Below are 16,281 nucleotides of genomic sequence, written 5' to 3'. Positions count from 1 at the left end.
TCTGTTCCTAACCAACTATAGGCAGGCTTTTCAGGTAAAGCTGCAAGCACTTCATTAACATTCTGGAACAGAGCCTCTACAGCTGTCCCATCTGTTCATAGCACACTCCTCACCTCAGCAAACCACAACTTTTGTTCAGCTTTCCCCATTTATCTGGAGCTTAATGAAAGCACACTTTTGTTTTAAACATTTGATTTTATGTCCCTGTGCAAGGGGCGTCTTACAGTGTGAAAACACCGGTGGTGTGAGTCTTCAAGGGCAAACGTGCCCCTAATGCAGTAAAAAAGCCTCACGTTGATGGTATAATGTCAAACTGAATAAACATTAAAATGTCCCCTAGAGAATTTAAAGACAGATTAAGTATTTCCTGAAGAAAAGTAACTGCAGATTTTAATAATTGAAAGCAAAAGTTAACATAGCACCAAAAAAACCATTTAGTTTCAGCTCACCAGCCAAAAAATTTCATATTTTTAACTCTGTTGCTCCACTAATGAAAGGAGGGTGAAAAGAATTAATTCTTCTGATGGAAAGTCAGAATTCTGCTTTTTATACTCACATTTACTGGCCACTCTGTTGTTTATCTGAAACAGCTGATATTAAAAAATAGATATTTAAAAGTCTTAAATACCCTACGCCCGTATTAAAATCATTACCTCAAGTCTCAGTTTCCTGATAATATTGGTTATCCTTATTGTCCTGTACTATGCATTTTAAAGATCAGTCTGTGTTTGTTTTTTTTGCATTTTACATTTTAGATCCATTCAGTTTGAAATTGTTTCTTTACATCACACCAAAGAGCAACGACTGCTCTCCCTACACAGGAACAGAATGAGGAAATGCATTAAGAATCCTCATTACTGACTTTTTTATTGAGACACTTAAAAGCCCCCTTGAAGAGCAGTTTGGAATAACTGACAGATACACAGGTGACTGTCACTCCAAACGTCCCTTGGAAGAGGTCTTAAAGTTTAGTTTCAACATATCTACCTTCCCTCTGCACCTACTCAGTGTGCCATCAGATGAAAAAAAATGCAATACGCCACAATCTTCAAAAGACCTGTTTCAAAGGACATTGCAGAGACTTCTCTGTCTGAGAGATGAAAGAGTGCAACTCAACTCCAAAGCACTGATTCTTTGCATCACAGAGCAACAGCTACCTATGCGGAGTGGAAACCTGATAACACCTTCAGTACGTTACTATGACAACCGTAATGTGTTTTAGTCAAGTGTCAAAGTAAGAGCCTTTTGCATATTTATTAGGAACTCTCTGTGGCACACAGCCATGAATAGAATTAGGAGGCAAGACACAAGAAGGGTTACAGACAAAAGGAGGCCATTTGACCCATCTTTCTCATTTGGTTGCTAGTAGCTTTGGTGAATTAAGAATCTTGATGTGGCCCTTTCTTAAAACGTCCCACACTCAGAATCAGTCACATGATATGGGATCTGTTTCCAGACCTACACAATCCTCTATGTCTCTGTTTTCTTCCTTGAATGCTCCTTAAATCCGTTTCCACTGGTGTCCCCAGGTGCGTGTGTTTCTGTTGATCTTGAAAAAGTCCCCTGCACTGACTTGGCCAATGTCTTTCAGGATTTTGGACAGCTGCTTCAAGTCGCCAAAGATTCAGAAGACTAATTTTCTTTGGCAGTCTGAGCATGATATTCTGTTCAGACCAGGAATTGCTCTGGTTGTTTTTCCTTGTGCTGCCTCTAAAGAAACAAAACCTTTTTTTGGTGTGTAGCGACTAAAATTGAACACAATATTCCAAGTGCGCTCTAACTAAAACATTGTAGAATTTTAAAAAGCACTCGAAAAAGAGCACTGAAAATGTCTGCCTTTATAATAAAGCAGTGGTATTTTCAGACACATGACCTCTTCCCTTACTGATCCTTTGCGACAGTAATTGTGAAAGAAGCCCTTAGCATTAGTGTTGGCATCCATGGATATATTTCTTCTGAAATGTCTCATAACCGCTGCTGGATTTTTCTTGACTTGTGTCTGCAGATCAGTGTATTTCCCACACTTGGCACCTGAAGAAGGCTCCACAGCCAAAACTTTGTGTCTCTTTTTCTTTTTGGGTAAATAAACCTTTACCTGTTCCTTATTTCATATACCATTTGGTTCTTTGTGTATTTTCTTTTTGTTTGCTTCTTGACCATCTCGCTTGTATAGGTCCGATTTATGACATCTTGTCATTTCTGTCTGCAGAAATGTCCTGCACCAACACAAGATACTGGTAACATTTCAAAATAAACTATCACAGAGTCACCGAGTTTCTAATAATACTAATCTTTGAAACCTAAGTCTTCATGTTTATATTCAAACACAACACGCACCTCTGCCTATACCATCTGTCGCAAGATGGACCATGATAATAAGATCCCCTTGGCTCCGACCAGGAGACCAGCAGGAACCTGTCTATCAGACCAGAATACCAGGCTGGCCAGAGTCTTTGCTGCATTGTCTACGTGATGTCCTTATCACCATAAACCAGAAAAACGAAAATATAAAGGCTTTCAATGTACAGACTAAATGCTCTTAACTGCCTGGGACATGTTTCCAAGGACACTGCAGAGACTTATCTGTCTGACAGATGAACGAGTGAAACTCAGCTCCAAAGCTCTGACTCTTTGCCTCACAGAGCAACAGTTACCCAATTGGAGTGGAAACCTGACAACTCCTTCAGGAAGTTACTATGACAACTGTAATTTGTCATAGTAACTTAATATTAGTAACACAATGTTTTTCTTATGTGGCATCACAAGTCTTTATAATGCACTAGTAATGGATTGGCAGAAAAGGTCTGGGTAAATAACTGAGCAGACTTATAAGCCCCTTAAGGTATTAATTGTTTTAGGAAATCTGGAACACCTGTGCTTGGATGCCAAAATCTCAAAGTCCTTGTTGACAGCTTTGGGAAGGACTGGTCAGGCATCCTATGCATTTGGTAATTCATTTTGTTGCAGACATCATTTTCCCCACAGCACCGTGATTCTAATATAGGTCTGTCAAGGGTAAAACAAGATATATTTTTATCCAATATACATGAAGTCACAAACGCTGAAGTATATGTCATTACAGGCTTGCCAGTTGACACAACCAGTGCTTCCCCCTCAAGCCTGATGACCCAAACATTTACGGCCCCTATGCTGAAAGACGTTTATCGCCAAGCAAGGAGACGAAGTGTCGCTGTTGAAAACGAAATGGTATGAGTCATTCCTGCGTCTGAACTTCAAATAGATCTCCAAGTGCCTATCAGCATCCCTCTCGGTCTTTTCAACACAATGCCACACTGTCCCTTCCCTCGAAGAACACATTCCATCTGCTGCATTATTTCCGTCTCATTGCAGCTCTTCCTACATTCTGCGTTTCAGGAATTAACGGCGTTTAAGTGGTTGTTTTTCGCACCTTTGAAGATGGAAATGCAGGTGAAAGCAAACACTGCGGGTTTTAAAAAAAAACATTTTCTGAACTGCTCCGATTGCAAATAGTTGTTTTCTTTCTTACAATTTCTAATACAACATCCGTGAATACACTGCTGTTACAAAAAGTGGCCCAATATAAAAACACCTTGCTATTGTTAATCCAGAATGAAATGTTTTTTTATGACTTTTGCAAAGAAAGTATAATTAAGATTAACAGTGTTTTTAGTCACTGTAATTTAATCTCATATTAATTAGATGAATTGAGTACACATTATTATTACAATGTTACCACAGCATGGAGAACACCTATTTAAGCAGAAGAGTGAAGTATAGATTCTTCCTTAAAGATACAATGTATTATCAAGGATTTGAACCCATGACCGCGTGGTCCAGAGTCCTAACCACTGACTCTAGGGGGAGCTAGGCTATGAGGTGAAGATGCAGAGACGTTAGCAGCTCTCCTTCCATTTTCTGATTTTAAATCATCACCTGACCAATCGCCTTCTAGCATCTGGTCAGCTGACCAAGGGCGGCGGAACATTCCCCCATAGCTTTCTGGGAAATGTAGTTGAGGCCAGAAACTCATGCTGTATTCACTTGTCCCACTCACTTCCTGAAAGTGCAAGTCCAACTAATACACATAAAAGAGACAGTGCAGGTGCTCTACATCATTCTGGTGCACCTGTTACTTCAGTTAGCTCTGGGACAGCCTTGACAAACCACCTGCGTGTGACTTTGCTAAACCACAAAGAACAACATCTCCCTGTCAGAACATTTATTGAAAGCTCCAGTAAACACACAGAATGTTCGTACTTTACAAAACACAGTCCTTACTCCAGGTAACTTTCTCAAATAAACAGCGTTTCAATTTTTAAATGTAGGGCAGGCTGGGCCCGTCCGTGGATTAATCCTCTTTAGTCATTACTGGTGGAGACCGTCTTTACCAGCACGGTAACACAGCAATCCCTGTGACGTAGAGGTTAGTTAAAGTGCTTGGCAAACTCTAATGTCAGTGTGTGCTCTGGTTTCTTGGACCTTGAATGAGCTGTGAGTGCAAGCATCTCTCTGAATGGGGTACTAATCCATTGCAAGCTTCTCTCCCATGTTTTTTTTTGCACAGTTGCACAGCTGGAATAACTACGGCAATCAAATTTAAGCTCCCAGCCTGAAGGCTAAAGCGATAGTGTCTAAACTGGAAATGGGACTCCACCTCCCTTCATTTATATGCTCAGGGCCTGAATCTCTACAACACACTCTAACTGTTAAAAACACATTATCCATTTCCTAACCATTTCCTAAACAATTAACCCAATACAGGATCACAGGGGAGCCAGAGCCTACCTCGGCAAGCAACGCCAATGTCAACCAAACACCCACCCTGGACGTGACACCAGTCCGCCTCAGAGCACACACTCACACCAGGACCAGTTTTCCCAGTAGCCAAAAAATCAACCAATATGTCTCTGGGCTGTGGGAAGATGCAGAGAACCCAGAGGAAATTCATGTAAACAAGGGAAGAACATACAAACTCCACACAGATAGCTCCCCCAGGTCCAGAATTGAACCCAGGGCCCTAGTGCTGCAAGGCAGCAATGCTAACCTCTGTGCTAACCAAAACAGATTATATCACCAGCCATGTGATGTTTTTTTTTCTTATTTTGCATCACAAGTCTACATAACACACTAGTTAAGGACTGGCAGAAGAGGTCTGGGTGCGGACTGAGGTCACTCTATTGGCAATTGCAGACCACACTCTCGGGCACATTACGTGTGCCATGCAGTGATGTCATTACATCACAAGCTTTGTCACACTTCTCTCCATCAACCAGCTTTTCACAAGTGAGTAGCAGAGCAGAGGACATTGGGAACAGATAGCTGATGGAGGAAAAACAGAGCAGGATTGGCTGAGTCTGATACCATGATTCATTCAAATAAGAGCCTCCTTCTGATAACTAACCTTAGCTGTATTGTACTAGAATATCCACTGTCTTCTAATATTTCTGATTTACAACTGACTTAACTATAATGATTAAAGTGGTTTTCAGATTTGTAAGATGTTTTCAAATATTTTGTATGCATGGAGGCATACTGTATTGATTAATAACAGAAGTATAGCTTGTTTCAAGCACAGCAAAGCAACCAATAATGAGACTTAGTGAAATGAAGGGGTAAATACTGCATATGGTGGTTTACAAAAAAAAACAAAGCTTTTTATAATACCAAGACAGATTAACTTTAGAATAAACCACAAAAAAAGTATAGGATTTACCTGAGTTGGAGTCAGGGAAAGACAAGTAACAAATACTGGTTTTCTGTGAAGAAAACAAAAACACCTGTGTAACTCCACAATGTCAACCAAAACACAGATCTAAACCAAACATAACCAACATGGTCCAAAGACTGACCTCTTTGTCCGTCAGGTTGGAATGGTGAGGGTAAATAACCTACGGGAGAGAAATTAAAAGAGAATCTTACATTTTTATAAACCACTCTGGGGTATTTACCAAAGTATCTATAGTAGATGCCCAACAGTCAGGATTGAATTACAAAGTCAAATTAAACACCAAACGTTATGTGGGATATCTAAAAACGAGCACTGGGAGCTATTATATCATTTTCGTAGTGAGCCAATTCTTTGCATCACTTATTGTTTTAAAAATGATGACGTTTTACAAATGTTTATGGTCTGAAACTCTTGCACACTGATACAAAACTTTCAGAAGTCATCACAGAAATCGCAGCAACTGAATGCCTGCGGCCTACAACAGTGTCCGTACCACAGACATTCAAAAGTCAATTTCATAGAGGCAGTCATATAGCCTGCAAAACGGTCTTCTTAAAAATGTTCGCATTTATAAAGAGAAAGCAGAGGACGAGTCACCTGACAGTTATTCAGGCTATCATGAGTTAAAAATGCATGTCAAATTTGCAAAACAAAAAAGTAATCGAACGTAAAGGAAAGCATTTGGTTGCAGTTCACACCAAAGAAGCAATTTAAGGTTATCTCTAACACTTGGAAAGCCGTCAAACTAGGATGTTTGCTTCAGATGTATGCATACACTACATATCATTATAAAACCGGTCAGAAATGGCACACGGTGCCCCCGTTTAAATAACTACAACTAATTTCCGAGAGGTGAAACTTTATTCATAAATGTTCTGCATATCCTCAAACGTCTCTTCGAGGAAAACTGTTCCCCTACTGGCTCTATGAAAACAGCTGTTCTTGGCCACTTGAAACCAAGTTAAACAAAGGGTTATGGCCTTGTTCATAGCTCAGTAAGATACAGTAGCATTATAAAAATAACTGGTCTTTGTTCTGACAGTTTCGCTGTCACGAATCGAAATTTACACTTCCCTCTAAATCCTGGTTTAATTCACGAACCAAAAGAGACCGGGACAATTTAGCGGTTGCGTCAACACTGTTCTGCTGAAAAAGCCACGGTTGAAAAGTAAATATGGTGCACCCTCAGCCTGCTATCCAATGGGCTACTAAGCGGATCTAAGTCTTTCGGACGGTTTCGCGTTTAAAATTGTCGTTTTGGTGTTACAGCCCCAAACTTTTCGAGGAGTTCTGCCTGTTTCGTTTTATGGAGGCAATGCTCACTCAATTAAAAAAAATCCCCCATCTAATGTGGATGCAGTCGAGAGAACCAGGCGCAAAACATAGCGAGGGGAACTGACAGAGAAGGGACGCCGGTGACCAGTCTTACTTCTACCGCCTGCCCGAGCTCCAGATCGAAGCCCACCACACAGATGCAGTGCAGCCAAGCCGAGAAGCGATCCCAGGGCAGGAGCAGCTGGTCTCCGACCTCCACTTCGGGCCCTTCGGGCTGCTGCTCCACTGGGGAGATGCTGACATCTTGCTGAGGGTCTCCAGCTTCCTCGATCTGCTCTCCGATCTCTTCCTGACCCTGCAAGGCCATATCACTTTCACTTTAGCAACTGCTTGATGGGGGCTCCCCTCGCTCCGGATCAATAGTTCCACCCAATTCCCCGGTGAACCCAACACAAATCCTGTAATTCAAGCTACAAAGCCCCAGACTCCAGAAAGCGACGTAAGATGCGCCGCATCAGCAGTTTGCGATGCGTAACGTGGGAAGGTTACCGAACGCTGGAACGCCCTCTGAGTTAAAGAGACACGAACCTGTGTTACAACTGCAAAGTATGGACTCCACGAATTATTCAACATAGTAATCAAACGTGCTTTTTGTGCGGCAGTGAAGGAGGAGTAAAAATAACTCCTTCTAGGCTCGAATGGGAGTCAGGATTCACCTCAGCCTTCCAAAAAATTCAAGAGAAATGCACATCTTGGCAGCGAAAAAACAAACAGTAACCAGAAGTATCTGAGGTTAGCAGAAAAAAAAATTGACAACAGAAGTGTTTTCTGTTGTATCAATTTTGTTTGTTTTATTTTTTTTGCCCATTTCTATTTTTATTTTCTTCAGGTATTTAGATGGCTTTGTATTTCTGTATTACTATCTAATTTTTAAGTCTCCCTCTATATGCTATGTGAAACAATAATAATATTCAACTACTCCCATTCTTGGCTTTGCTATAACTACCATTTATATACTCCTAGTCCACAGAATGCATGACTGTATTGAAGACAGGACTACACAATATTCAGATACAGACAGACATATAACCATAAAGTTTTGGCATAATCATGCATATGGAAAGCTCACAGTAGATTATGGTTGAAATTGTCTTGGAATTGGGACATTTTAGCCAGCTGTGTGATGCAGAGCATTACATTATTTTACTTGAACTGATGATAGAGGTTGAGCCTTTTCTGTGGCTGCCTGTCATCTAAATTTTTGAAATGGTAAATATGGTGATAACTACTGGTATGTCATATCTTTTGAACCTTCATTGGTGACTTTGGTTCACAGTGAAGGTATTCTTAAAAAAACAAGAGGTACAAAGTACAATATAACCCATTTTATTGATTATGAAAAGAAAAATGAATATTAATCTGAAACATACAGTAAGACAATGCAACAAAGACTAAAGAGCACAGCTACTGCAGTCTATTGTGACAGTTTCCTACAATTACTATGCCTTTAAAGGCTGGAGGCCTGTTTCATCCAGAGGTCAGCTCTTAAATTACATCTGCCTTGAAATAGGCATGATTCTGGACCATAAATGGCATTTTTTCTGATCAACGTCCCAGCCCAGCCTCCTCTTCAGTTTTTCTATAAGCAGAATCATTGGATCTCTGCAACCTCTGACGTTTGTGCTCTCTGTTGCACGTTCAGCCCCTTAATCTCTAAAACATCATAAAATTGGTAGGTTTGACAGCTGTATTTTAAAGCGGCCCAACATAAACAGAAATCAGATTCTTCATATGTTTCCCACTGAAAAGAAGTGCTTTATTTTTGCAAATTCTCTGCAGACTGTTCTACTGTCAATGTCAGTGTAAGAATTTACTCGTTATCTATTACTAAGCTTTCACCATAAACATAGACCTAGATAGTCAGGTATAAAATGTGTATATCAGGTGCCTTTTGTAGCCTTATGTTTTGTAAAGGTCTGAAACTCATATTGCAGTAATCTGCTTATGAACGAAAGGACTTAAAATACCGCTAATTTGGAGACTGGTTTCATTGTTTTAGATTCCAGGTAGTTCCTCAACAGGGCCCCAGCTGAAACATCACTGGAATGCAGCCCTGCTATGATGAAATTGTTCAGACAGACTTGGTTTCAATAGATAAAGAATCAGGGCAGCAATTAATGGCTCCTTAATGGCTTTAGCACAACGCTTGGCAATAGTGCCACTCTTCTGTTCTGCACAATAACAGGCAGCCACAGTAACTCAAGGCTCTCAAAAAGCAGACAACAGGCAATGCTTCAAAATGCAAAAAGTCTCTTTGTCATCCGAACGACAGAATGTTCCCTCAAGTGGTATGAGATTCAATTTCTCCCGTAAACTCTAATCATGCCTCAGCTAACTTATTAAAACTGATTTTATTCGGTGACTTCATTCATGCTTGATCTTTGACTTTACAACATCAAATTATTACAAAAATGTGAATTTCTCATTAAAAACCAACAAAGAATTAATCTGCAAATATGCCAGTTAGTCACTACAATGTAAACAGACACACTATATAACAAAACTGATGGAATACCCATAATCAAATCGTTTTTAAATTGCTTTTTAAAAAACATATTTTTTCATCTTTTTCTGGGATCCTCCCAATTTCCTTTCTCTCATAGCCTTCACCCTCCATGTGTAAATCCTTTCTGTTCAATATTCCAGTTCAGCATGGCCAAATGATCACAATATTTTTCAGATCTTAATGCAATTAGGTCAAGCCTTCTGTAAAAGCGACAATACTTTCATTCTTTTAGTCCGTCTGAGCAACTGCAGGAGTTCATTATCCAATTAAATACCCGCTGTACAATGCTTATGAGTGCTGTTTTGTTTTTAAGTTCCTGCATTTTCCACAATTTTCACAATGACAACAGAGCATCACTCAAAATAAACATAACTGGACTTATAACCTCTCCTTTAAAGTTTGTCCAGTTTTTATGGGAGGTTTCTGGATTGTAAGAAGTCAGTTTTGCCTGAAAAAAAAATAATTGCAGTGTTATGAAATCCTTAAAAATGTTTAAAGATTTCATATTTTACTAAAAGATAACAAGAGGACCAGCCAGTAAAATTAATCTTCCTAAGATTCTCAGCATTGCACCATAGTATAGTGATATGTGCAAGTTAGATTTAATTTTGGAGTTGAATATAAGCCCCTAGTCATTCATCAACTCCCTAAAACTCTAAGCCAAAATGTGCCTGGGTCACCTGCTCACCTTACTCTTCCACCAGCACACTAGTTAAATCAACGTCTTCCCACTGCTCAGACATGATCAAACATCAGAATTTGGAGTTGGGTAATAAATTGATTAATTTAGACTGAATACTCCCATTAAAAGATATATTAAATATGCTATCCTGTACATAGTTTTATCAAACCTTGATTGGGGCGTAGAGATGCTCATCTCATGTTTGAGACAGAGATCACAAAAAGTTTAACAAGGGCATACTGTGTTGTAAATGCTTTTCAATGGATTTTAACAAATCATTCCTGCTTTTGCCTGGCTCCATATTAGAGTCTGTAATGCTTATTTTGAGGAAAAAAGGGCTACCTTGGCTTAAGTAGATAAATACATTTTTATGATTCCTATCTCTTCTTGCTCCACCTTTATTCCTTTGAGCAACAAAATATTTGCAAGATCTTCCCATATTAAGCCTGACATAACAATTTACCATGACCCATAATGCTCTCTGCCTTTTTAATGCTCCCAGCTGACAAACAGTTGTTTTCATTACCCAAAAAAGTAAGCTGAACCTATTTTTCTTCTGTCGTACCTTATTACACATGACAAGGTTAGTGAACCATATTTACATGATCACAGAGAGCCCACATTTGATTGTTAAACAACAGACTGCTAGATGATTTGTAGTCATTCAGTGCAGTTTCTCTTCTTATAAGCTTGTGGGAATATGTGTTAAGATTAAAACTCATGCTTCTATGTTTGTATCAGAACTCTGCTTTTTGCAGCTTTGGCAAAGACAGAGTGACATCAGTGCATAGTTCTATCCAATAATTACAAGTTGCGCCTGCTCAATTAGAGGTCTCACTGCTCTCTTTTCCATCTGAGATGGCTTTTAAAGGGAACAGCCCAAAGATTCATCGTCTCGGCCTTGGAATCATTACAGATTACGTTCCCAAATAATTTAACTATGAAGGGCCTATGTTGGACTAATGCTATCAACTATAATGAGGGGCTATACATCATTTTTACGAACAAAGATGTAAAGTTCATTTTTGATAACCACTTACAATTGAGCATCAAACAAACCTGCTTAATACCAGTGCTGGTCCAACCGTTGCTCCTTGACCAGTCATCCTTGTAAGCAGTGGAAGGGATCTTGGTTACAAATATCCTTCTCCTGATATGATCGCTAAGAAACAAATAAATGTGCATACACAACACCCTTCCTCACGTCCTCTGTTACTGTGAATTGCTCTTGCAAAAATTGATTTTGCAAAGAATGAGATGACAGCAGTGGAACACATGCCTTTCTCCTGAGACAGCTCTGAAGTGCACAGTTGTTCTGAAAAGGCATTAAGATGGCCATAGATGGAACGATTTCCTTTTTGTTGACACGCACAAACTCCACTCACACCAGGGCCAATGTTCCCAGAAGCCAATTAACCACTGGGTCAGAAACTGTTGAACCACTAGGGCACCGTGCTGCCGTGAAAACAGAACTTGTTTCAGAAATTGCAGCTCGTCAATTGTCAGTCGTCAATCAGCTTGGCCTAGGTGCGGATGCCTTTGTTTCAGCATAGGAGACTGTGCTTCGTGACTCCAAATGGCAGGGTCTGGATTACAGAGCTCAGACTGTGCGTGATGTATTTCGACAGAGAATGAAAAGAATGGAAATGGAATTCCTATTACAGAGAGATTTCAGCCATTACAGATTTTAAGAGCTACAGGGACTACTGATAATTGTGTGTGGGGGGGGAGGGAGAATGAAATAGGCTTTTTTTTTTACCTTGACCTCTACTTCCCTGAAAAGCGTAAATCCAAAAGAAATGATTGTATTTGACTGCTTGCGGGTCAAATTAATTACATTTAGAAAGGAATAAATCCCTTAATTCTCTTTAGAGACACAGCATAAAGCAATAGGCTTAGCCTGTCCAGGGTGATATTAGACCCTAACTAGGCAACCCCATTTGGTGTGACAGCTGTTTCTATCAACACACTAGTCCATACCCCTTTACTTCGAGCTATATGAAAGCAGACTCCCGGAGAGGTTAGCGCTCACTGAATTCATTCAGTTAGTAGTTCCTGGCTATTTTATATTCGGAAACCTATTGGGTTTGTTTCCAACATATATACTTAGAGATTCGTTTTTAAACTTATATTTATTTTAATTTCAATCTACTCTGAACTATAAAAATAGCACACTTTTATATGGAGCCAAGTCCCTTTGTGAAAGAAAGGGTTCATCCATTGTTATTAAGCATTTTTTTAATTATGTGAGCAGTCTTATCCGGTACGCCTATGAACATTTTCTGCAATGACTTGAGCTTTCATGAACTCGAAATATCTCAATTGTAAACCTGTTGTCTGTTTTGAAACTATTAATTTCAACTCGATTCATTTTAATGTGCAAATAGCAGACTGCCACAACTACTTTTCCCACACCGACGTAGATCCGATAGCATGACGTTGCAACAGAGCTGCTACATATAAAAAAACGCTCCGCATTTTCCTCAGCACATAACCCTGGGCGTTTATTGGGCGTACCAAGCATTCATATCCGGAATTCTTATTGGCTCGTGTCCACTCCAACCACCTCGTTACAACAGCTAGAAGGAACCTCCGTCTCCTGCTTTGCTGTCATTGGTTTACTGCTTTCGAAGCTTCGCGCTTCATTGGAGGAGGACCTGTCCGTCTCAGCCCTCGGTTAACGCCCACTTCTTTACGACGTTGAGCCAGTCGCGTGCTTGAGTGCGACGCAGCCCGGTCTGAGTGTGTCTCTCATATCCAGTATGGCGGCTGTTACTAGAGGAGGAGGGCAAGTCGTCCGGGTCTGTCCTCAGTTTAACCGGGGTGGGCAGTAATACTGCTGCCGGCAGAGTGTTTTGCAATTTCCGCGGGACCTCCTGAACGCCAAGGTAACTTTATGGCTTAACGCGAAATTTGTTCCAGATCCCACGGAAGAAGACAACAGCGGCAGCGAAAGCTTTTTTCGTGTTAAAATTTCCGCGTCTGCTAATAAAAAAAGGAGGGGATTTGTTTTGATTTTCGGGTCAGGAAAGTTCACTGCGCTGCAGCCCCGCTTACAGCTCCCGGGAGTGAAAAGGATTTTTTTTGTTTTTAAAGCTCACTTCACGAGTAAGGCCCATCGGGGCAGCTGGGGGATTTATAAACTCAGGCATGCAGTAGAAACTGTCAAAGAGACGGAATTGTTTCTCTCGGCGGTATCTGGTTGTAAAAGGAGGAAGAAATGCGCATTTTTTTGCCACAGACGAATGTGCTGAAGCTGACTTAACACTCGGGCTGTTCTGAAACGGGGAGTGGTAAATGAGCCTCACAGCTAATGTGGTATTTCAGAAGAGGGGAAATACCTTTTTTTTTCCTGGATTTGTGCGATAACTTGTGTGTGTGTTTATTTTTGGCCTAACGCCTGTGTTGAAACAACGAGAAACTAACACTCAGGGGGTGACGGGGGTTTTAGCCGGTGGAGATCGGGGGGGATGAGCTGGTCGAGCTAAGTCTCCCTCAATGAGGAGTCTTAATCACCGGGCGCGTAGGTGAAATGATCATCTTTGATCCTGTAATGTGTAAAAATCTTCACGTGTGACACTCGACACTGCGAGTCAGCGATCTTGTTTTTTTTTTTATCGGTACCTTTGGGGAATCGGGTACATTTGTCTTAAGATCAAGTCCCTCAATGTTGACTGATGAGCAAGGCTTTGGTGGTGCCTGCAAGTGGGATAACACTTTTATGGAAGAGAAGGTATTCCTGAGCGCAGCGGATTTTGTATGACACAATGGGTCTCTTGCTGACGGATGAAAGGATGGCCTGCACTTAGATCTTTTTAAAGACGTTATGTAGTATAGCACCCCTTTTTTTTGTTTTGTTTGTTTTTTTTTCCCCCCGCAATCGCCTCTTTCTGGGGTTTTTTTTCCCTTGGAAACCGAAATTGGGGGGAGAATCGAAAGTTTTTGCCAGTCTGGATCAAGCAGCCTCGCCTTTCGTGTCTGGTTGGAGCGACGCCCCCAAGTCATCATCAATGCCTTCAGCGCTGGCCGTCTTTACCTGCCGCCCGAATTCACACCCCTTTCAGGAACGCCATGTGTACCTGGACGAGCCAGTCAAGATCGGGCGCTCCGTGGCTCGCTGCCGCCCAGCCCAGAACAACGCGACGTTCGACTGCAAGGTGTTGTCGAGGAACCACGCTCTGGTGTGGTTCGACCACAAGACGGGCAAGGTGAGGCGTCGCTTTCAGGCGTGCGGGACGGGTCGAGCGAGCGGGCTGTCGCCCTGGGCAACGAGCGCGGGTTGCGGGCTTGCACCGGGGTGGGGACGACGTGTGTAGCGAGTTACCTGGCTGCTGTTTTTCCTCTCCTCCTCCTCCTCCTCCTCCTCCTGATGGCGTTCTTCATTAGAGCATGCCGAGCCTCACCCCCCCCCCTCCCCTCAAGCGCCAGGCTACCTCTGTCCTCGCCTGGAAACCATGTTGGGGGAATATAGCCGATGCAACAGCCTGTGGAAAACCTGCGAACAGCCAGCATTGGGAATAGGGCCCTGGATAGGGAGTTGTTGGCTTGTGAAGGGGTTGTTAGTAATTGCACGGCGCGGGTGGAGGGCGGTTAGCACACCTAAGACGTGTGTTGAGAAAACCAGAAGGGTAACAGAGCAGGTTCAGTGCCGGAGAATCAAAGCGGACGATCTTTGGTGGAGCAGGTGAGGAATCGGCTTGCTGGTTTTGTTTTGTTTTTGTTTTTTTTTTGTTACCGGTTGAAGACTTTAAAGCTGGGTTTCCGTGTAGGTTGGCACTACAGGGTTGTCTGCGGTCGCTGCCTGGCTTCTCTCGTTGTGTGGTAGCGGACACAACCTGCAGGGCAAATGGAAAGACCCGCAGATTCGGGGGGGACGATTCCTGTTTGATTTGAGCACAGCTGGCTGCAGATCTGGAGCTACTCTCGCTGCAAGGGGCAGCTGGCTATCGCACTCCACCCACATTGCGCCGTGTCATTTGCATGTGCCCTCATTAAGCATTCGCAATCCCGAGATCGCCGTTAAGACGGACGATGCTTGGTCCTTATCCATGTGAGCAACATGGATGGCAGTGTGGAAGGACACGATGTGAGACGCAGCGGGGAATGTGCTGCTGCACCGTTTACATGTGAAATCCCGTCTGATGACTATGACTAGGTCCAGTCTCTACAGATTACAGATCAACCTGGTGTAAATTTAATATTTAAAATGTCATCCCCCCCCCTCATTCACGTCTATTGATTCTTCTCTTGGCTTTAATATTGCCCGCAGCATGCCTGGAAGACATGTGACTGTTGACAGGCATTTATATTCTCAGTCCCCTTCAAATCACAGTGTTGTGCCGTTGCAGCTGAGGCATGAATAGGTTTTTTTTTGACTGAGCTGCATTTGGCCGGGTTCCTTTTAATTTAGGACAGAAAATGTCACTTCCTAACGAGATAATGTGTAGGTAGGTATGTGCTGGTTTGGGTTTACAGAAATGGCTGCTTGTGTAAAAAAAAAAATCAAATGGCTCTTGAAAATAAGTTATTTGTAATAAGCAGGGCTAACAACTAATATAGATTCCTAGATATTGACTGAAGACAACCAGTGCCAACTGCCATTTTGTGCTAAGATATTGTTTAAAAATACTTTATCCCATTCTGTATCCCCAATTACATTTGAGATTTAAATGTGTAATTGAGCAGGGCTCTGATCAGGGGTTCTAAATTTTTTTTCAAGTGCAAATAGTTATTCAGGTGAGATTTTAAAACCTTAAGCATGACATCATTTGATTTAAGTAGTATTCTTTGTACTTGTTTCTTGTATTCCACATTTCACATTCTCCTATTTTGTATGCATCCTGACTTCTCCCTGGGCGTCAAGATTTCTAGATAGGAGAAGCTGTCAAACTACAAGGAGACAAGACTCTTACTGCCTCTTTCACAGCACACCTTTGAAATCAACCCCCCCCCCCCCCCCCCAAACAGCTTTCTCTCCAGAGTTCTCTCCATCCATCCATTTTCCATAGGCACTTGCCCCTCGGGTGTGGTGGGCCGGGCAGGGTGTTC

General features: G+C 41.7%; 2 protein-coding genes across 7 annotated transcripts in view; one reads left to right on the top strand and one right to left on the bottom strand.

The window, feature by feature from the left end:
* dennd6a (DENN/MADD domain containing 6A) overlaps nt 1-7,532 on the bottom strand; it is a 32,230-nt gene extending 24,698 nt beyond the window's left edge. Inside the window, exons 1-3 of one of the 2 annotated variants that reach the window (XM_088636600.1) lie at nt 7,140-7,532; nt 5,832-5,870; nt 5,696-5,738 (exon numbers count right to left, since the gene is read on the bottom strand). In XM_088636600.1, the coding sequence (XP_088492726.1) occupies nt 5,696-5,738; nt 5,832-5,870; nt 7,140-7,352 (295 nt within the window). In that variant the 5' untranslated portion in view covers nt 7,353-7,532. The remainder of the gene's footprint in view (nt 1-5,695; nt 5,739-5,831; nt 5,871-7,139) is intronic. The other variant, XM_088636599.1, reaches the window with a different exon arrangement.
* A 5,412-nt stretch (nt 7,533-12,944) lies between these two features.
* The window catches only part of slmapa (sarcolemma associated protein a), a 70,613-nt gene continuing 67,276 nt past the window's right edge, over nt 12,945-16,281 (top strand). For 2 of the 5 annotated variants that reach the window (XM_088636588.1, XM_088636587.1), the window contains exon 1: nt 12,946-14,441. In XM_088636588.1, the coding sequence (XP_088492714.1) occupies nt 14,244-14,441 (198 nt within the window). In that variant the 5' untranslated portion in view covers nt 12,946-14,243. Of the gene's footprint in view, nt 14,442-14,767; nt 14,918-16,281 lie in introns of those variants that run through there. The other 3 variants (XM_088636585.1, XM_088636590.1, XM_088636589.1) reach the window with 3 other exon arrangements.

This window comes from Lepisosteus platostomus, chromosome 6 (assembly GCF_059453375.1).
Source record: "Lepisosteus platostomus isolate fLepPlt1 chromosome 6, fLepPlt1.hap1, whole genome shotgun sequence".
Classification (NCBI taxonomy): Eukaryota; Metazoa; Chordata; class Actinopteri; order Semionotiformes; family Lepisosteidae; genus Lepisosteus; species Lepisosteus platostomus.
Note: the sequence above shows the minus strand (reverse complement) of the source record. Positions and strands in the feature narration are given on the sequence as shown.